The 21,228-nt window shown below is 45.1% G+C and overlaps 1 protein-coding gene across 6 annotated transcripts; it reads left to right on the forward strand.

Moving 5' to 3' along the window:
* The first annotated feature begins 5,129 nt into the window (after positions 1–5,129).
* rhobtb2a (Rho related BTB domain containing 2a) lies at positions 5,130–20,776 on the forward strand. 6 transcript variants are annotated; one of them, XR_003410707.3, is made up of 11 exons: positions 5,130–5,409; positions 9,668–9,869; positions 10,176–10,297; positions 10,441–10,626; positions 10,944–11,902; positions 12,684–12,802; positions 13,264–13,414; positions 13,873–13,961; positions 14,144–14,249; positions 14,987–15,326; positions 18,747–20,775. XR_003410707.3 is itself a non-coding variant. In XM_081703317.1 (11 exons), the coding sequence occupies exons 1-11, from the start codon at positions 5,342–5,344 to the stop codon at positions 18,791–18,793; spliced, it is 2,172 nt and encodes a 723-aa protein (XP_081559443.1). In that variant the 5' UTR covers positions 5,130–5,341; the 3' UTR covers positions 18,794–20,776. The 6 variants fall into 6 exon arrangements, 5 of the variants coding, with proteins under 5 accessions (XP_081559443.1, XP_081559444.1, XP_026867052.2 ...); XM_081703317.1 differs by having other exon boundaries at positions 14,987–15,109; positions 18,747–20,776; XM_081703318.1 differs by lacking the exon at positions 14,987–15,326 and having other exon boundaries at positions 18,747–20,776.
* The last annotated feature ends 452 nt before the right edge of the window (positions 20,777–21,228 follow it).

The raw sequence follows: 21,228 nt of genomic DNA on the forward strand, positions 1-21,228 counted from the left end.
TCTGTTAATGAATTTAACTGTACTGGCCCCTGACTGCATTCATTAGACTTTGAACCCTATGAGTTATCAGTCTGGGACTAACCAAATGTCTAACATGAATTGTGCCGTGTGAATGTACATTTTTAAAGACAATTCGAATTCAAAACCTATGTTTGCATTTAAGTGTACAACAGCTAAAAAATTTCAAATGAAAAAGCAAACATTTTGACATTTGATTGTCATTGATTTAATGGTTTGGCTGACATTAAAAATGTTTCCACAATAACCAAAAAAAGGCATGCCTGCTCACACCCAGTAAGCAGTATTAATCAGAGTAAACATACATTTTTTAAAAAGATGAAAAAGTAAAATATATGCATCTTAAGAAGTGCAATAAATTATATGTTATCGCATAATGAAACTGTAGATGATCCAGAGATGGAGGGTTTTTCTAAGCTTCACAGAACAAATATATAGCTAGTTAATGCATTTACAGAGCTTAGTCCAAGACATTACAACACACACACACATACCCAATCCTTTTAGAATGATTTATGTAACTGCACATAAGCGCTATAAAAAGTTAGAAAAGAAAAGATAGGTCACAGTAGTACATATATATCCATAAAATATGAGAGAACTCACCGTGCTTTGTTCATACGGCTTGCCTCCAGTAAAACAACTGAAACAACATTTTGGGAATGTTCACAAAAATAGGGGTAGGCTACTACTAATATTATTATGCTTCTTTTGAACCGTGTTACGTGTCAGCATTGATTTTCTGTTGACCTGCATGGAAATGATCAGTAACTGTTAAAACTGCACACTTGTTTCAAGATTTCGCGCAACATGGGCGACACTAGAAATCTACGAATAAGGGGGATAGCCATCCATTAGCTGCTGCCCTAAATGCTGCATTGTTTATTGCAAAAGTCGTTAATAATTAGATGTCTAATTAACGTTACCTTAGCGCTTGTTTATCAATTACCAGGACTCCTCTGTCACTTTCAGGTTGCGTATTTGCTTTAATTCTAAACGGCGCCGTTTATGCCAAAAGGACCCGAGAGAGAGAGAGAGAGAGAGAGAGAGAGAGAGAGAGAGAGAGAGAGAGAGAGAGAGAGAGAGAGAGAGAGAGAGAGAGAGAATGCGCGCAAGAGAGAGTGAAAGTACGGGCGAGTCACTGGAAACGCACACGAAAGCGAGTGAATGAAAGTGCCCGCGTTCAAGTGAAACTACGCGCAAGAGGGCTTTGACTTGCTGGAGGAGCTTCGTGTCATCCAGAAACTGTTGTCAGTACGGGAATGCAAAATATATGCTTTGTTTTTCTAAATTTGTGTTCTTTTTATATTACAGTAGTCATATAGTCGATTTACAGTAGTCATATAGAAAGATATTTTAATGAGCTAAACACCTATACATTTTTGACAAGAAAGTCTGCATTCATTACATGAATCTAAACTGTCAGGGCAGTGGTAGCTCAGTGGTTAAGGTACTTGTCTTGTAGTCAGAAGGTTGCTAGTTCAAGCCATTGTTGAGTGCCTAAGCAAGGGACCCTCAATTGCTCAAACTGTGTTCAGTCAAAATTGTAAGTTGCACTGGATAAAAGTGTCAGCTAAAGGTAAACTTCAATAATTTGGAACACTGCTATTGACTGTTGGAAGAAGGTGAGGAATAGACCTGTTTATGGAGACAGTGTTCCTCTAACATAACCTGGTGTTATGCAGGATCAAAATGCTATCCCATCCTAAATCCCCTGCTGTGTAGGCAGCATGTTTTTACAAATGGTGCACATTCTCCATTCTCAGATGGAGCCATGTCTTCATCCAGCAGTTATTAGGATCTGTGGGAGACCAAGCTCAAATCCTCCTGCCAAAGACATTTAATCCAAAGCCCACAAAAGGTATATGAATGGGATCATATTATGGTGTGCCTATGGCGTGTTTGAAGAGTGTACATTACAGCACATATTATCTTTCTTATAATCAATACATTCTCATGTGAGAGCAAATTGGACAGCCAAGAGAGTCAGGAATGTCGTGGACTATCTCAGCTGGTTTGGGAGTCAGCTGAAGGGAACTTGAAAATGGAATGGTGGACAATTTTGACAGCATTTCTGAACATGACCTTGGTGCTAATGTTGCTCAGACACCAAATGCTGGTGTCACACATGTCCAAGGTGAGTGTAAGCCATAGTTTCATGGACATTTTTGCAAAACATTTTGTTAGAAAATGCTAATCTGCTCTATATAAAACCATTTAAAAAGAAAGAACAACAAAGTTAGCATTTTATCCAAGTTTGACCAAAAACCTGGATGTCAACAACAGCATTCATTGTATAACATAAGGAAGCATTAGTGGAAGAAGATTGTCTAGAGGAAGCATATCAGGGAAAGACTGGACACAGTTGACCCTGTAGGAACCATGATCTGTGTCACAAGTCTACAGACTATGCCATAGGATGTAAAGGGTGGCATTGGGGCAAACAACTCTGCACTCCTTGTGAACTTTCCCATGCTATGAACATCATCATAAATACAGTCCAAAAAGAAGCTTTCATAGTGGAATTCTCTGCTCTTGATGATGGTAAAACCCCATCCATGAGCAGTCTGCTCTTCAAACCGAGTCCTGTGCTTGAAGAAGGCTTCTTCAGTTCTTCAGACTCAAGAACTCTCTGGTTCAGCCACATCTGTACTCTGCTGGTGAGCCATTGCCACAAGCAGGTGACATTTCACCGAAGGGGCCATCAGATCGTCTGGCCTGTGGATCATTGGATGTAGAAGGCTCAGCTCAGTTGTACACCATCACCTGTCAGAAGCTCAATGGCGAGATGGAGGTTCAAACTATGGCAGGTTTGACACATTTCCCCCATACTTACATGGGTTTGGATGTTTTTGGGCCTTAGGAAGTTACTGCAAGGGGCATGAGAGGCAGACATGCCAAAAGCAAGCGTACCTGCATGAGCACCAGAGTGGTGCATATCGAGATCATTTGGTCTGTGGACACCTTCAGTTGAATCAATGCTCTGAAGAGGTTCTTTGGTAGCTGTGGACTTGCACAGCAACTGATCAGAGTTTGGAACTAATTTTGTTGGCATCAGCAAAGAACTGGGACTGATCAAGTAGCAAGAAGAATCCAGTATCCAGAGATATCTGAGTGAGCAGGACTGCTCTTGCGAGTTCAACCCCCTCTTGTGTTTGTGTGTCAGAGAATGAATGTTTGGAATAGCATATTGAATATTTTACGCTATGTTGCTACAAAACCATGCTCTCCCATGAAATCCTGTACACATTTGTGCAAAGTTTCCGCCATCATCAGTGCTAGACCCTGCGCACCAGTCCAGATGCACCTTACATCTTGACAACTGTAGCGGCCACTTAAGCGAAAGGTTGGTTCACCCTCTCCACTAAGTTGAGGACCTCTACTGAAACCAATGAAAACAGGTGCAAGCCCTTGCCAACACATTCTGGACTCGATGGAAATGAGAGTACCCTTCCAACCATGCAGTGTCACTGCAAGCAGGACAGGATTGCCGCAAGCTACAGGAAAGGGTTGTAGCACTTGCAAAGCTGCAGGAAATTAGGGGCCCTTGGCACTGGTAATGCCCACATTTCTGAACAAGAATATAAAGAACCACATGAAGGAAGTTCAGAGGCATTCCTGGGACCTGCCTCAGCGGTGATTCTTTTAAAATTTGTTGGAGGTGTCACAAACACCAGGCAAGGAGGATTCTGCCCTCGAAGCAGTTGGTCTAATTTTTGGTTTGGTTAAATGTGGAATTACAGCAGTATGAACAGGAAATAGGAAGTAGGACATATTTCAGATGCAAGGGAGATCTCAGAAGATTATAATTTATTATATAATCCTTTGATTTGCTCATTGTGAGCATTACCTGTAAGTATTTTATTGTTTATAAAGACAATTGGTAAATGTCTTTCATTGAGCAATATATATCAATGATGAGATATTTTTATGTTTGTATTAGGTTAATACTAGATACTGGTTGATGGGTGCTCATATATGACATGTTCAGGTATATCCATAGCTCAGTAGCATATAGTTTTCATTTAGGTTTGTATTTTTCAGGCTATATATATAGTGCTTAGCAAACATATATGTACACATTTACTATTTGTATATAATAACTCGGCGTATTTTTCCATTGTTTCAGTTTACTCCTTTGCTCCTGTATCGCTGTACTCTACAAGATTCTCATTTTGTGTCCCGGTCGGCCCCTCCCTGGCGTCGGTCCCCTTGGTTACCTGTATCCTGTCCTTGGTCGCTTGTCTCCTGTATTTATTTTGGTTCCGTTCCTTCGTTTCGTTTTCTCCGCCCTTATTAGTTTCAGCTGTTTTTTTTTCCTGCTTCGTTAGCTCGTTTATTTAAAACCTTGTGTTTTCCTCACTATGTCTCTGCTTATTTGTCCTAGCCCTGATGTGTGTTCCGGCCTCCGTTTGTTCGCGTAACCTTGGCAGTTGTACATCGCATCTGTCTGCGCTCTACTGAGGGCTCGTCTAAAATATCAATTCTTCGGTAAAGTCACAAATGTATTTATGGATTGCAGACGAATGTTTTTAAATCAGAGCAAGCCCTCAATGCATGGATATGTTCTCCTTCTATTTCACACCAGTAACAAACTGGTTACATATCCCTTAGTCCTTCAGATCAAGCTCGTACAGCCTAGTAACCATCAGTAAAACCAGTTCTGAATCTTAAATTGAAAAAAGGCGCATTCTGAAAGAGAACTCTTTACGAATTCCATGGAATACATATTCCATCGCATTTATCATGGCCAAAATGTACACCTGATTCTCTCTTTAACATGCTTCTAAGTGCAGAGCGCGAATGGTATTCCACTTTTAATATATCGTACCGCTAAGACAGTGGTAATGAAATGTCAATACGACTTTGCTTTTTCATTTTAGATATGTTGGCCATTGTACACATGCACGTTTTGCAGATGGGTTTGTCTTAATAATGCACACTGACATGGGAAATGCTGTCGCAAATGCACCATTTAATTAGAATATTTATATTTGAATTTGAATTTGAAAAAGGCCTGGAATATGCTGCCATAGCTTTGTAGTGAACGAGCAAGTGGATTGTGGATTGTGCGTATTGTACAGTGCGTACGGTAACCAGGGGAGCAGCGACGCTTCCTGGCGGAGGTCTGGAAGCCTCCGGCCTCGCGAGCTGACCGCACGGCGATGCTCCAGTGAAAACGCTCGTTTAAATCTGGCGAAAAAAGAGCAGACGACGGCGCGCATTTGCTTCGCTCGACGGCGCGAACTCGACGGATCTCACTATTGTCTGTACATGAAAATGAAGTTCATCGGTGCTTCTCCTCGGAGGCGAGCTGTACCCGATGGATATCACTTCCCCCTTTCACTTTCAAACACCAGCCGAGCCGATGCGCCACTTCTCCCTGATGCGGTAAGATGAGCTGGCCTAATGGGCGGGTGCTGAAACATGTGTTAAAGGCTGTTTTGACTGCGTTTCACTGCTTGTGGGTTGCACACGCAAGCGACATTTAATGTCATTCCTCAAAGGGGCTTGAGCGTTACGTAACGCGCATCGTAGCGTTTTGTCTGTGAATGGGCATCTTAACGCAGAGCTAGTAAACGCCATAATGAAAGTAGCTGTATTTTAACAGACGTATTTATTAAAAAAAATCTTTAAAAATGTTTTCAACAGACGTGTAATGTTGTTCATTTACAAAGACCGTGTATTTGGGTATAATGTTCGTTATGTTTCGTTAATAGACATAACCCCATGCGTGAGCAAGGGGCCACATACTGGGCGCCGAAAGGACGCGGGCTTGCGTCAGTGCGGAGTCGCTAGCGCCAGCTTAAGCTTACAGCACCCAGATTTTGCGACTTTACCTGTGGTTTCCCCCCCCCCAAGTGTGTTTGAACTGCACTGCATGAAAATGCATGCGTCAGACCTCGCCGATTAATGACAAAGTCGTTTTGCTGAACGTGACAGTTTTCTGTCCCTGGAGCACTGAACGGAGTAATGGAACTGAGTTAACCGTAGTTGTCAGTGTTGACAAACGTTTTTACACGGACGACTTTTTGAAAATCTCCGTCTCTGTGGTTGTGGCGTCCTCTCAGTGGATCGATGACGGAATTACTGTACCCGTGTTACCTATTAGATTGACTGGTTCCATGATAAATATTAAGTGTACGTGGGGCAGTAACTGGGACCTTGTTCTAACTATAAACCTCAAGTTTGTTTTATTGTAAGTAAATAGGACGTAAATTTTCAATAACCCGTAAGATACCTGCGTAATTTGATTTATGCATCAAGGATGCGCCAGCGAGCTCTGCGCTACTGGCGGCGGAGGTGATTGATCCAGGAATAGCTGCACGTCCGTACCTATGCACACCAAAAATAACCCACGGTGGTAACGCGACACTGTCCGCATGGGCTAGGCTGAAAACTTGTTGAACTCCTGCAATGGGCTTACATTCGTGCATGGGACGACTGGGTTCGCTCAAGAAGACAACTGTAAGCCTCGGAAATAATATCTCAGTACACATATTTTTCATTTTGCATGAATTTGCGCAATCCGCCGCTTATTTGTAAACGACATAATCTGTGTGTTATGGCTTTTAGATTAAATGCTGTGTCTTTGCGCTTACTGCACTTCCTTGTGTGGTCAGAGTAAGGTGATGTTAAATTGTTTTCCAAGCTTTTATCATATTTTGCGCACGGCTGTTTGCAGTATATATCTTAAACCATATTGTGCGGGCTATTTTCAGTCAGCAGATGGTGATGAGGCGCATATTACTGACCATTAATCTTACAAAACAACCTCGGGACACAGCGTTTTAAATAATTCTCACTGGATGCAGAAGAGGGGCTACTGAAAGTAAAATCTGTCTCCTTGGAAACCGCAGGCTGGGTTGCGATACCAGCAACCTCCATTTTCAAGGCACGAGGGAAGAAGACGGTGTGCGTCTCCGTCTCTCTCTTCAGCTGAGGGAAATGCGAGTGTTATTGACGTGAAGGTAAAGAGGTTGCTATGAGTATGTGCATATGTAAATATTATCCCAAGCATTCATTATGATTAACATGTCGTATGGTATTATGATTCATTGATTCTTGATTTACCATGTAGGATTTGTGTTGAACAGTGTTGATGTAAAACAATTTCCTGAATACACGTCTTAAAAACCCTGTACACCAACTGCTTAATTCGGCTAAGTGCCTTGCATTCCACGTAATGTTAGGTTGCTTGTTTTTCGTTATGAAAATAAATGTTATGCTGTCACTTTAATATGGTTTTATAATGACATATTGCAAACGACTGAGGCCTGTGCGAGGTTTATATGAAAGTGCATCAGAACACTTACAGGCTGGTCATTGGAGAAACTGGAAAACGACGCATTTCCTAGCTGTCCCGAGCAGGACGCGAGCTTGGATGCAAGCTGATACACGCGTGCGTGTGTGGACTAGACTGAGATATCTAACGGGAGAATCTGGACCCCATGATTAAACACATATTGAACAAAATCATATTGTTAGCAGCTGGAATGTGGCAATCTTAAAATACCACATAAACGTAGCGAATGTGGTGTTTTGGAGTTAGAAATGTGTCCAAACGATTGTAAGTATTTTGTATTTTTTGTATATTTTGAGTGTAGTGAGCAGGGTCAGATACCTTTTAGTGGACTTTCTCTGAACACTGGCAATAATGACAGGCCACAACCTTAGAAATGATATATATAAAATTTGAAAATGCCTGCAAGGCCTGTGTGCAAAATGTTTGGTGCGCTTGCTCTTGTGTCTGACAGGACCGAGAGAAAGACGATCAGCCTGAATTGGGCAGGAACAAATTTGGAGGAATTTCTTTACTTTTTCTGGCTGTGTTTACAGTTTCTATTGTGTGAAGTTCTGAATGACACCAAAAGACTGATGGAGGATAATTGTGAAATTCAATATTCATTCATTGATCTTTTTTGAATTTTAATGTGACTCATCAAATGGTATCGGATGAATGCATGAATTATGAATGAAAGTGCCAGGCTTGCATGCTGATGATATGAGACTGTATCTTTGTCAGAGTTAGGACTCAGTTCTCTACTGTGCACAGTAATCGTAGGGTGGCGATTTACTCCACGCCATGTTTTTTTCCATTCTGCACTTTGCGATTACCTTTCAGTCTTTCACTTTTTAAGCTTGGCTAACCAAGAGTTTGCTCTCGACAAATAAGGTACCGTACCTTTTAATATGCTTTCTGCTCTGGTGATGTATGCTCTAATAAACGACGGTGAATTGAACGAAACTTAGCATGTTAGCCCTAACTCCTGCATCACCATGTCAGTGTGACTGTGTCTCTCTATGGGAGAGAGAGGAGGTCATTTTAAATGGAAATAACCACACACTCACAGAGGAGTAACTTAAAACATGGCAACCTGGAACTGGATCAGACAGAGATATGAGAGTGTAGTGGCTGGGTGACAGACTCACTTCCACACTGAAACTACATGTGCTGTTTTTTGCAGAAAGCCTGATCTCTGTAACAGATGAATTCAGTAGGCAGAACAACAGAAATGGATTTTTACCCATGGCAGTTAGTTTATGATGACTTCAAAACCGGAGTGCAGAAAGCTTAACAAAACAATAGAGTTTTTTTTTTTCTTCTTCTTTTCACATTGTCCATATGGTTACATAACCTGAGGATGGTTGATAAGTATTTGTGTGTCTTAATTTTTATTCGCTGTCAAGCGTGTTCTATGAAACCGGTCACAGCCCAGATTCCCAAAGTGGTGATTTCATGCATTAGGAAGTGTTTGTACTACTACCGATCACCCAGAAAACCAAGCGTAATGTTTTCAAGGAGAGTCAACGCTAGACTTTTTCATCTGTCTCCTGCACAGATAGCAGCTCAGCCTTTGTTAGAAATCACTGAATTGGTGGCAATCCCTAAAATTTCGTTGTTTGTACATCACGCACATGCACACAAGAGTACATGAACATCTGCAATGCTAAAAACTCCATTTAAGTTGCTTACACCAAGGTGTGTTGCTAGTGACATCACTGCTGACTTTGTGCAATGCAGAGGGAGCAGGGGGTAATTACATTATCGATTGTATTTGCTGCTCTACTGCCATCGTCCCAGCATTGGCCATTTTTAGAAGCCAGGTGCCAACTAGAGATCCATTGTAAGGGCTTGACCGCAGGGCAGTCAGAAGGTGAACAGAATCATCTTTCTTTGATGGAGGGATTTGCAGTGATTTGTTATTTGGGGGGGGCTGGCTAGTATGATATCCTCCATGGTTAAAGATGTGATCAGTAGTTCTGTCAAAACACTAACATTTTGCAATATTTCAGTAGCTTTCAACAAATTATATGTGCAGAGAGCAGAGAGTCCCATCTCCGTGTCTTTTCTATAGTAAGAAAACAAAACAAAAACATGTGGACCACAATCAGGAGGCGTGTCTTCTCGCCTGTCGATCATGCCGTGCTATGGCTTTGTACCGAACACTTAAGGGAGGGGACGTGTTTGATTGGCTGAGTTTTTCAAAACGACAAGCTTCTGTTAACCTTCACCAAAATTGCTGACTTTAACCCAAACAACCTGATATTTGGTACCGCTGTCACTGGACGTGTTCAGTGTTTATCTAGCACTTACGCCTTAATGCAGCGGTGCACTTATGTGACTTTCTGCTTTGCTCCTTTGCAGTTCTCATTTTATGGATTCTGATATGGACTATGAGAGGCCAAATGTCGAGACCATCAAATGTGTGGTTGTCGGGGACAATGCGGTGGGGAAGACCCGCCTCATCTGTGCTCGCGCCTGTAATGCCACCCTCACCCAGTACCAGCTGCTGGCCACGCACGTGCCCACCGTCTGGGCCATCGACCAGTACCGTGTGTGCCAGGAGGTGAGAGTTGCTGTCCATGTCACACAGACAGACATGCAGTAGTCAACAGTATGAGGACCCAACATTAACAGTATTTAACTGAAGCCAGCGTACAGTCTTACAGCACATGATGTACTCTCTTTAAAGCAGGGGAAAATGTTGCAATACTTTGTAATTGTTGTATTACAGTAGCAGTGAGTGTGCTTTGTGCATAAATAGCATAGAGTTTTATAAAAATATATAGTTAATTAATGCAGAAGTGATGTGGTTGCATTACAGTTACATGTTGTAAATAGTTACTTGGGTAAATCTCCATGCATGTGATAGGTGTGTTTCTCCAACCAGGTTCTAGAGCGTTCTCGGGATGTGGTGGATGATGTCAGCGTGTCCCTACGTCTCTGGGATACTTTCGGGGACCACCACAAGGACCGGCGCTTTGCGTACGGCAGGTGAGTTATCCCTGCATACCCGCTGTACCCCGTGGTCTGCATGCAGCATGTGTACCACATATACTGCGTGCGCCCTGTGAGGCCTGCCACGCAACCTTTCAGCGGCCCGCGCAGAGTTGTCGCTCACGGTGGCATTACCGCAGGTCCGACGTGGTGGTGCTGTGCTTCTCCATCGCCAACCCCAACTCGCTCCACCATGTGAGGACCATGTGGTACCCTGAGATCAAACACTTCTGCCCCAGAGCACCAGTCGTCCTCGTGGGCTGTCAGCTGGACCTCAGATACGCCGACCTGGAGGCGGTGAACCGGGCCCGGCGCCCGCTGGCCAGGTGAGACCAGCCCGTTTCCATGGCTCTTCACGCCCGTTGTCAGCGTCAACCTTTATGGTGTTTGACGCTCAACATAATGCTGAAACCAAATTCTACATCATCAACTCAACTAATAGCTGCATTTGCAATGTATTGAACACTCTTGTCATTGTCATTGGTATTTGTTACATCATTTCTGAAGCCATCTAAGAAGGCTTTTTAAAATTTTGTGATTTCATTGACGAAAATGAGCATGTGGAATGTCAGATCAGCCGGGACGGTTTATAACTCTGGGATATTTCATAACATGTTTTATAACAGCCGGGATATAATTTCAGACCCATAAAATCCAACGAGATCTTGCCACCAGAGAAGGGCCGCGAGGTGGCCAAAGAGCTCGGCGTCCCGTATTACGAGACCAGCGTCGTCGCCCAGTTTGGCGTGAAAGACGTTTTCGACAACGCCATCCGCGCCGCCCTCATTTCGCGTCGCCACCTGCAGTTCTGGAAGTCCCACTTGCGCAACGTCCAGAGGCCTCTCCTCCAATCCCCGTTCCTTCCTCCTAAACCGCCTCCGCCCATCGTCACAGTCCCCGCCCCTCCCAGCAGCACCGAGGAGCACCCGGGCCGCCTCCTGGAGGACCCGCTGTGCTCGGACGTGGTTCTGGTCCTGCAGGGGCGCCAGCGCATCTTCGCGCACCGCGTATACCTGGCCACCGCCTCCTCCAAGTTCTACGACCTCTTTGTCGCGGAGCGGCGGACGCCCGAAGACGGCAGGGCGGAGCGGGAGCGTACCCGCCCGCCGCTGTCCGGCCGCGAGCTGCTGATGCGTGCGGCCAGCTTCGACGTCTGCGAGACCGGCGACGAGCGGGACCGGGCGAACCTGCGGGCGTGCACCAGCGACGGGACGCTGCGGGGCGGGGACGGGGACCGTGGGGGCACCGGCCGCCTGCTCCCCGCCTTCAGCCGTGCCTTCGTCGACGTCCAGGAGGAGATGGTGGACGACCCGGTGACCCTTAACCCCAGGCAGATGACGGTGGTGCACATGGACCCATCCATGCAGCCAGGGCCATTCCGCGCTGTCCTGCGCTACCTGTACACGGGGAAGCTGCATGAGAAGGAGCATGAGCTCATGCAGGTGGCCCACATCGCCGAGCTGCTGGAGGTGTTCGACCTGCGCATGATGGTGGCCAACATCCTGAATGACGAGGCCTTCATGAACCAGGAGATCACCAAGGCCTTCCACGTCAGACGCACCAACCGGGTCAAGGAGTGCCTGGCCAAGGGGACCTTCTCAGGTAGATGCCCCATGAAAGGTGCTGCTCTGCTCTGCTTCTCCATCCAAACCGCCCCTCACTTGCATTAAGGCATCATTAAGCTTAAATGTGTAAATGCTGTGGGGTTTGTTTGTTTTGTTTTGTTTTTTTAAATGTCCACACTGTCCACTTTACAGTCCAAACTGCACGCCTGCACTGCGAGGTCTGTGACGCCATGTAGTAAAAGTGCAGGGTGTCTGAGATGCAAGCAAACCAAATGTCCCCGTATAAAACACGCTTTCTCCTCCTCTAGCTCGTCCCTATTCCGAGCCACTCGGTCGTCCACGCCTGCAGAGATCGTGTAGTCCCTGTGTTTTGCCAGCTGGCGTTTTAAACTTGTGTAACTGGGACGCTCGCGGGAGGGGCAGCGATGTTTTGCGTGTTTTTGGGGCTTCGGCAGTCGGGGTTGTCAGGCTGCCCCTTCGCTGCTGACTTCGCTTTCTTACGGCCCTTACGTAAGCGCAGAGCCGCACTGTTTATTTATTTTCTCCTTCAGTCCTCCAGTAACCTTCCGGCAGATGCTGCATCTCCCAAGATAAAAGTGTTTTTTTAGTCCAGGAACAGCATCACCTTACAAGGACAAGCTTTGTAACAACGAGCCTTTGACATCCTCTGTGCATGGAGAGTCTCTCGGGTTAAAGAGAGGAGGGGTTCATTTGACCCAGAAGGGGTTAATTCGACACACTCTTGCTCTGTTTGTTACTAATGTTTCTTCTCATTGCTGTCTTATGTTGTGCTATGCGTGTTTCTTTGTGTGTGACAGATGTCGTATTCAAGCTGGATGACGGTACAATAATGGCCCATAAACCTTTGCTCATCTCCAGCTGTGACTGGATGGCGGCCATGTTTGGTGGACCTTTCGTAGAGAGCTGCACTAAAGAGGTACTGCAAGGGTCTTGGGTTTTCGTTTGCGTAATCGAGTCCTGAGTGGCGCACTGGGGAACCCGCGGCCTGTAAGCTGCGCCCCGTGGTCCGGATCGAATCCCAGCGGTGCCGCGTGCCGGAGGGGATGCAGTTGTGCACACGCCGGGGGCGTGGGGGGGGGTTGGGAGGGTGGGGGTGGTGCAGCTGACCGCCTTTGCAGGTCTTCGGGGTCACTCTTGCATGCTGATTGGTTGAACACGTGCCAGAGCAAGTCAGGTGTGGTTAGCCGTTTCCCCATTAGCATGCTGAGACGTTCTGGCAGACCACACGCACGCCTCATCTTGGTGTAATACGGGGAAAAGGGAAAAATAAGGCAGAATGTGGGGGAATCACTGTGGTTGTGGATGAAAAGAAATGAAATGAAATGAGAAAAGGAATCTCTGCTGTTGCTTATGGTCCACCTGCGGTCTGTGCTCCAGGTTTTGTTTCCGAACACCACGCGCAGCTGCATGCGCGCGGTTCTGGAGTACCTTTACACTGGCTGCTTCTGTTCCCGCCCAGACCTGGACGCCATGGAGCTTATTGTCCTCGGCAACCGTCTCTGTCTGCCTCACCTGGTGGCGCTAACAGGTAGACCCGTACCGCCCCGCCTGGGGCAGTTAGGCAGACTGGATAGTATTTGCCCTCGGTGAACTAGGACTGCTCTCGTGGCCACGGGAGCAGCTGCTGTGTATATAATCCTCTCTTACTGCTAACAAAAAAAAAAAAAAACCTGCTTCATTGTGAATTTACAATGAGCTAATTTTATTAACAAAAATGCTTTATTTCTAAATCGAAAAAGTCAAACACGTCATCTCTCCAACTTCTAAAAGACACTGCGGAAGATGATGTTGTCCTAACAAAAACTACAGTGGAAGCAGAATGGAGCAGTTGAGCATAAAATAACAATGAGACTGTAAATAATCTGAACAGCACTGATGAAACAAAAAACTCTATTATAAAAATGGCGATTTTTGTTGTTTTTGTGGACGTTATATCAAAGCGCGCGCGCGTGTGTGTGTGTGTGTGTGTGTGTGTGTGTGTTTCAGAGCTGTATACTGTTACTGTGCTCATGGAAGCTGCTATGATGGGCACCGATATAGACGGAGATGTGCTGGTTTATCTGGAAATGGCTCAGGTAAAACGCAGTCTGCACTCTGTTGAGTGGTGCCACGGAGCCGAGATTACCTTCACTGTTAGTGTTCACTCCGTGCTGTTTCTGGAAACCCACGCTATGGCACTGACATGCCTTGAACAGAAACTGCCCATCCACAAAAATGACACTGTGACTTTTCTGCTGTCTGATTGGCTGTTTCTCAGTTTCACGGAGCCCATCAGCTGGCTGGATGGTGCCTCCATCACATCTGCACCAACTACAACAGCGTGTGCCGCAAGTTTCCTCGTGACATGAAGGCCAAGTCTGCAGGTGACCACGCAGCCTTTATATAACACACCGTAATTCCCCAGTATGAAGCACAGCCCGTGTTTAAGGTGCTAGGTCTACTCTACAGCTGTGCAGTTACACCGTGCAGGCCGACCTCCTCCCGTCTCATTCGTCCGTGCTCAGTTTTGGGTCACGAGGGCACTGTCGCTTGATATTTTTGAGCGCTGGATCATTTTCCACGCAGTAGTGCTGGTGACGTGGTGGCGGGTGATGTGAAGCGCGTCTGCTGGACACTTTCCGCGTGTCGGTGTCACCGCCGTGAGAGATGAGAGTGGTCCGTCACCCTAAAAATATCCAGCCCACCGTGGTGCTGTGCTCATGGACTGGCCACTGAGGAAGACCACTGAACAAGGCCTAGAAAATGGCTGAGAGCAAGTGGGTGAGGCACTTTTGTGCTGCCGATACGTCAACATATGCAAATGATGTATGCAGTATATATGATATGATGATATTATGTGTGCAGAGAGCAAGTGCAGACTAGTTTGAGCTTATAGAAGAATTTAACTTCAGAGTTCTGCATTTCAGTGTTAAGATATTAAAATTACACTGAGCTGTCACATAGAAATGATCGTTTTGGCATCCATATGAAAGTACTGGCAGTGGTATCAAAAATTTCATTAAAAAAAGAAAAAACACGCAGCCCTCATTTGGACACCTGATTTCAAATCCAATGCGGTGGCATTTCTGGAGGGTGACGTGTTTTGTCTGGTGTCTTGCAGAGAACCAGGAGTACTTTGAGAAGCACCGCTGGCCCCCGGTGTGGTATCTGAAAGAAGACGACCATTACCAGCGGGCACGCAAGGAGCGCGAGAAAGAGGATTATTTGTACCAGAAGCGACAGTGTAAGCGCAAGTGGCTCTTCTGGAACCTTCCATCCTCGCCCTCCTCCACTTCGCCATCCTCTCCTGGCTCCTCGGCTGTCATGTGATGGGCCGCCGGGTTGTAGGCCCGCTCACGCCACCCTGAGGCAGGATGCAAACGCCACCATTTTGGCTCAAACGGACGGGCCCCTCTGCCCGCCAGCCAGCTGCAGAGTAGAGAGTGGAGAAGCCAGAGAGCGTAAGGCTGTTCTTTAGTGTTTGTTTGTCTGTTTTGCTCTGAGGTATGGAGGTACAGACCCAGGACACCTAAAAGCTTTGAACCCTTGTCCGTTTTAAACACTACAGCAGCTCTGAAGTTATGCGATTGGACCAGACCCAGCAGATGGCGCGTGCCCGTTGACGCTAATGTATCGCCGCTTTTTAAAAAGTGCTTTTAAGCCACACAGAAGAACAGTTATACGCAATCCATGCATACCGCCGAAATCCGTTTTGGTGTTCCGTAGTCTACAAACACACGTTGTTTCCAGAGAGGTGGCCGCAAGGATTTTCAAGCACTGGCTCACTCGTCTTAAGAGTTGCTGTGTGAAGGGGACTGTGGATAGAGGCACCACAGTGTCATATTAGGCTTACCCAGTATAATCGGTTCAGTCGCACACATTGTTTATCTGGTATCAAATTCTGTTTTTCTCGTCCTTTTCCTGTGGAAGCGGAATGTTGAATAATGCTTTTCAGTGATGTTACTGGTCCTGACAGTGGTTTTAAAAGTGATTTGTTTGTCCTGTCTAGGTTTTGTTTGTTTGTCTGCTTAGTGACGGCCTTCTAGATAAGGGTTGTCACTATCTTGTCACAGTTGGACCTTCTCTCATGTGTTTGCCTGGCCAGTGACCAATCTGAGCCAGATGTTAACAGAATTTCACTCGACAAATTATTCAACATGTTATTTAGCAGAGATATTGCAAACCAGCACCCTCAAAAGCCCTAAATGCCCCCCGTATCATAACCAAATGGCTGTAATGACCAAAACGAGATTTTAAACAGCCCCAAGTGACCCCCTTATAAAGTCTTGCATCAAATGTGAACAGTGGCTCAGTGCCAGAGAGTCTTGTGTATCCAAGGTGTGAGTGCTCAGTGCGGTCTTTACCAAAGTCAACTCATGAATGCTTTACATTAAGGGAACCCAGCTATGTTCCAAAAGTGCTATCGTCCTGCAGAATTTCCTCCAGAAGAGCTACCGTCCCGAAGAATTTCCTGGCAAGCCACGGCATCTACAGCATCGGACTCGCTCGGCAGGTTCCCCTCCTGCTAAATGCTGTGTTGGCTGGATCAGGTGTGGGGACAGCATGGCGGATACGGCCTCACACCTGCACTTTACTCGGGGAACATCACATGTTTATTACATCTGACACTGACGTGCAGCCAGGGCCGTGACTACGCCACCTCAGCCGCATTTCCAAATTTCCATTTCCATTACTGCGTATGCGGAATGCAAACAGTGCTTATGCTAGTTCATATTGAAATTTAGCGTCAGACCTCTTGAGTCGGAATTTAAAACGCCATGTAAGCAAAGAAGATGAGAAGTGATTACACTTGAATTAAGCAGTGCAAATTCTTAGGAGAAAAAAAATTCTTCCGTTAGCGTAGTTAGAATAAAAAGCCACTATTTAAAATGCTCTAGAATTGTATGCTGCTTGCAGTGTTTCCCCAGAGAGATATTACACATGAGTAGTCTGGACCCAAACCTGCTCTGCATATACAGTTTTTAACCAGCCTCCTCTAGTTCACCTGCTACCTGATGGAACATGATCTGAATGTGCAGCGTGTGAACCTGCTTATGATCGAGCCAAGCCTGTTCACAGCAGATGCCCCGTCCGTACGGCGCTCTCGGCATGGGACAGTCCCCTGTTTCTTGCATGCAGTCGGGTGGCATCTGCCCAAACCATACGCCGTGACTTTCCACCGGCTTGATCGATCGTACTGGTATCGGTGATGATCGGAGTAGGTCTGCACGTGGGTACAGCCAGCATGGGTTCTGGGAAACGTGAAAACATTGATAGTTGTTTGCACAAGATGTGCATATGTGGGTAACCAACACTGGGCATGGGGGTGCGTGGACGACTCCAGAATTCCGCGTGTTGAGATATATATGTCTGGAAGGCTCATGCGACTATAAGGGTGCACGTGCAGAAACCGTGAAGCCGTATTCATGTAGTAATTCATTACGTTTATTATTCATACATGTTGTTTTTATTATTATCCCGAGCACCAGAAGACATTGGTGGGGACGATGGATTGGGGCGGTTTAGGTGAAGCGGGCGTCACAATAACCAGCACAGACGCAGCAGATTGGCTTGTTTCCAGCAGTGAGTCATCACATTTGTTCCAGTGGCGGGTTTGGGAAGGTGGTTAAACTTGAATACTGCCTTTGTGGTCACCAGTGCATCACCTGTGCATCCTGCTTCCTTGTAACCTTGCAGCTTTTAGGCATTCGACTGAGAAAACACTGCCCCCTAGTGCTTAGGGGGTCCTTGGTTTGAATGTAAATGTTTTTTGTCCACCGCAGATGACTCAATTTACCCCTGAATATTCCACAGTGGATATTTATCACGTGGACACACCGCTGAGAAATCAACTCCAGTTTTTGTTTTGTTGGGACTTTTTTTTTTATTGTTTCTTTGGTAAAGGCTCTGTTGGTGTACAACCATTCAGATTTAACAGACGTAACACTACAGCATATGCCTGATTAACTTTTACCGTGATCCCACTGGTAAGCACTTAGTGTGCCTAGTCCAAACACTGACACTTAGCCTCTTAAAATGAATTAATCCCACATGCCTCAGTAGAAACTCGAATAAAGGCTCAAATGTAATATCCACGTTTCATTAAGAAATGTTTTACAATAAATTATTACAATCAATGTAAAACTTTCCAGCACCCAAATGCTCTTTCAGAAATCAAGGCGCCTGGTGTCAAGACTACGTCACAAATCATAAAAGCTTGCATATGGATGTCATCACATCTCACATCTGGTCATTCGCTATACACCCTTGATGAAAGCATCATCTTTAATCCACAGAAGGTGTACTCTGTGGGCTGTACACCAATCCACGCTCTGGCTGCACTCACAGCAGTAAGACTATTGTTTGGACACTCCAGATTATAAGAGTGCTGAAGAACCTCTTCTTTCACAATACAGTGTTTTTACTTGTTTTCATTTGAGGTCATTGTAAACAGTGTGAGGTAAAAGCTGCTGTCTCATGTTACCATTTCTCCCGCATCATTCCTACAATGTTTGGACAGTTTGCTATATGACACAGGACACGATTGCCTTTCCCCTACGCGTAATGCACGTACTACAGTAATTATGGTAAAACGGCCCCTTTCAGCATAGACGTGTATTCCTGGGTTTGTGTTTATTCCTTATGGGGATTATTTAAGTGCTACTGAATATAGAATACCTGGCTGTAAATCCCCCATTGGCTATGCCTAAAATATCATACTGGATATTGTATTTGGCCATGATCTAACCTATTTAAAACATCAGTGCACGGGAGCTTGAGGTTCTGTGATCATCCCAAAACTGTAACAGCTATTGTCTTGGTTGATATTGCAACAGTTATTTATAATAGTAGTTGACAGGGACTTGACATTTCATCCACAGGGCACTTGGGAGAGAATGAGTGTACTTCCCCAGAGAGACGCGTCTGACGTCATTGGAGACTCCTGTGGTTTGTTGGCACCCTGCTACGTCTGGTTATGAGAACCAGGCTGCTCTGATTTTGATGTGCCGTTAAGATGAATCGCATTCATTGGCTTTTAGGGAGAACTTTAAGTAGAGCCAGAAATGACACTGTCATTGGGCAAGTGATGATCACTGAAGCCTGGCTTGACTACATGATCTTCACTTCTTTCCAGTGTGTGGACTGCACCTGCGCATAAATGTCTCACCACGCTAATGTGGACATATGGTCGCAACTCTCGCACGCTGATGGAGGTGGAGCAAGGAAATGTATTTTTCTGAAGTTGGCAGCGGTCCATTGGCATCTTGGAGATGTTGTTGTCCAGTGGAAACAGTGCATTTCCAGTGCATACCAACGTATGGGGAACGTGGAGGTCGCTGTGTCCTGAACGCTACAGCACGGTTCAGGACTGCTCGGAGCTCACGCCAACCTCCAGGAGTCAGAAAATGCACAGATGATAACACTCAATGTACAAACTAAACCAAATGCAACAATTTTCAAAACGATGTTTTCCTTGGACAGCAATTGTTTAGAACAGGTCAACACATTTAGGAATTTCTCAGTCCCTCTTAATCCATGTGTGCTGCTGCACAGAATACACACCCCATGCCTTAATGTAAAGTGACATTAAAGAGTTCTTGCAACTCTGTACTCTGTGTTTGTACTGAAACCATGGAGCGGCTTAGCACATGTTGCACACCTTGTATGTATTCATTGTATACTGGAGGTATCCGTACTGTACCATGACAGAGTGATTTTGCTTTACCGGAGTTCTTTGGGGTGTTTTTGCTGCGTTTGTGTTCCTAGTTGGCTTTATAAACAAAGCACTTTAGAGCTGATGAATTGCATTGTGTCATTGTCATGAATGTACCAATATGAATTTTGCTTTTCCAGACCTCAGAGCTTAGTAGGTGTCTCTTCCCCCCGGACCACCAAACCCACGCAGGGATTTCCACTCTGTGTGCGCGTTACTGCTGTTGACTCGGTTTTGTTAAAATGCTGTGTAGCACTCTACAGCTCACTTATATGACGTTGAGTGTCACATGGGGATGTCTGGCTAGGTCCATGTTGTAGACTTCCTGATTCCCGTGCCCAGTTCATCATATCGTAGAATCCTGTGCCCAGCTGCTTTGTTTAACCCTCAGTTATCGCTGGCGATAACAAAAAGCATGTATTTTTTATCATATTAATTAAATGTAGATTTTATATATATATATTCAGGCTCCACAGGTTTAGCAATATCTGCCCCAGTTTTTCTCCCAAGTCTGATGCAGTCAATCAGCCAAGATGTGTTTTGTTAATCTTCGACACACAAAAAGACAAAAGTACACACAGATTTCTGTATCATGATGACTGCTGCTTCTACTGTCTTTAGCTATGCGACCTTTGTCCATTTTTATTAATGACACCATATCCTGCAGTTTCAGAAACCACGTGAGCAGCTCCACCTGAGATTACCCATTAGCTTGATTGCATTTGAGGGAAGTGCGCTTATTTTTGCATGCAGTTTGCATGATTCCAGTTGGCAGTCATAAGCACCTTATCCATGTTATCATTGTAGCTTCAGTAAGAACCTAAATAATCAAACATGGCTTGGTTGATTCACTTTTGGTTATGGGGAAAACTGTAATGTGGATTTTTCCTGAATTATATGTATAACGTAATAAAATAGGTTCCAACACTATGCAGCATAAAGTAGAGGATGTACACTGGGCCCTCCAAAGCAACCGTGCACTCCAGTGTAGTGTTTTTAAACACTACACGATGCCTGCTTGTGTTTATCACACTAACACTAAAATAAATAAATAAATAAATACCGAGGGAAGAATGAACAAGTGAACTGTGGATTAACTGGTCCAAAACCTCTGGCGCGCACTCTCATGTTTTTGGTGCTAAAGTTCCATCGCTGCAATGAAGCACAAACCAAAGGGTTAAATTTGAACCGCCAAGAGACGTGTTGTTACAGCACAACTACAATTACACACAGTCGAGACATCCTTGAAGTTAAACAACTGAGTACACAACATGAATGTTTAGAAGCCTGTTTACACAATTTCTTGTCATCAGGCAACATTTGTTTCTGGTTTGGAGTGGGGGAGTTTATATCAGTAAATGGAAATCTGAAATTGTAGCATGTGTTGTTGAAATGTGTAAATAGTGTTTATTTAATAAACTTGAATTAGCAGATGCAAATGTGTTTTCTGTAGTTTTCCTTAGCTTGTGAGGCTATGTAACAAACAGGCTAAAAACGAAACCCCCGGGCCCTGGAGGTTAATTGGAAGTAAAAGCATGTTTTTTTCATACCTATGTCAGTCTAAGTTTAACTGGTTTTAATGTTATGGATGCCGAGAACATCTTAACAAAAACGCACACAAGTCCAGTGATATACGTGGCTGTTACGCA

The sequence above is a fragment of the Electrophorus electricus genome, chromosome 20, assembly GCF_041902795.1.
Source record: "Electrophorus electricus isolate QZ-2024a chromosome 20, ASM4190279v1, whole genome shotgun sequence".
NCBI lineage: Eukaryota > Metazoa > Chordata > Actinopteri > Gymnotiformes > Gymnotidae > Electrophorus > Electrophorus electricus.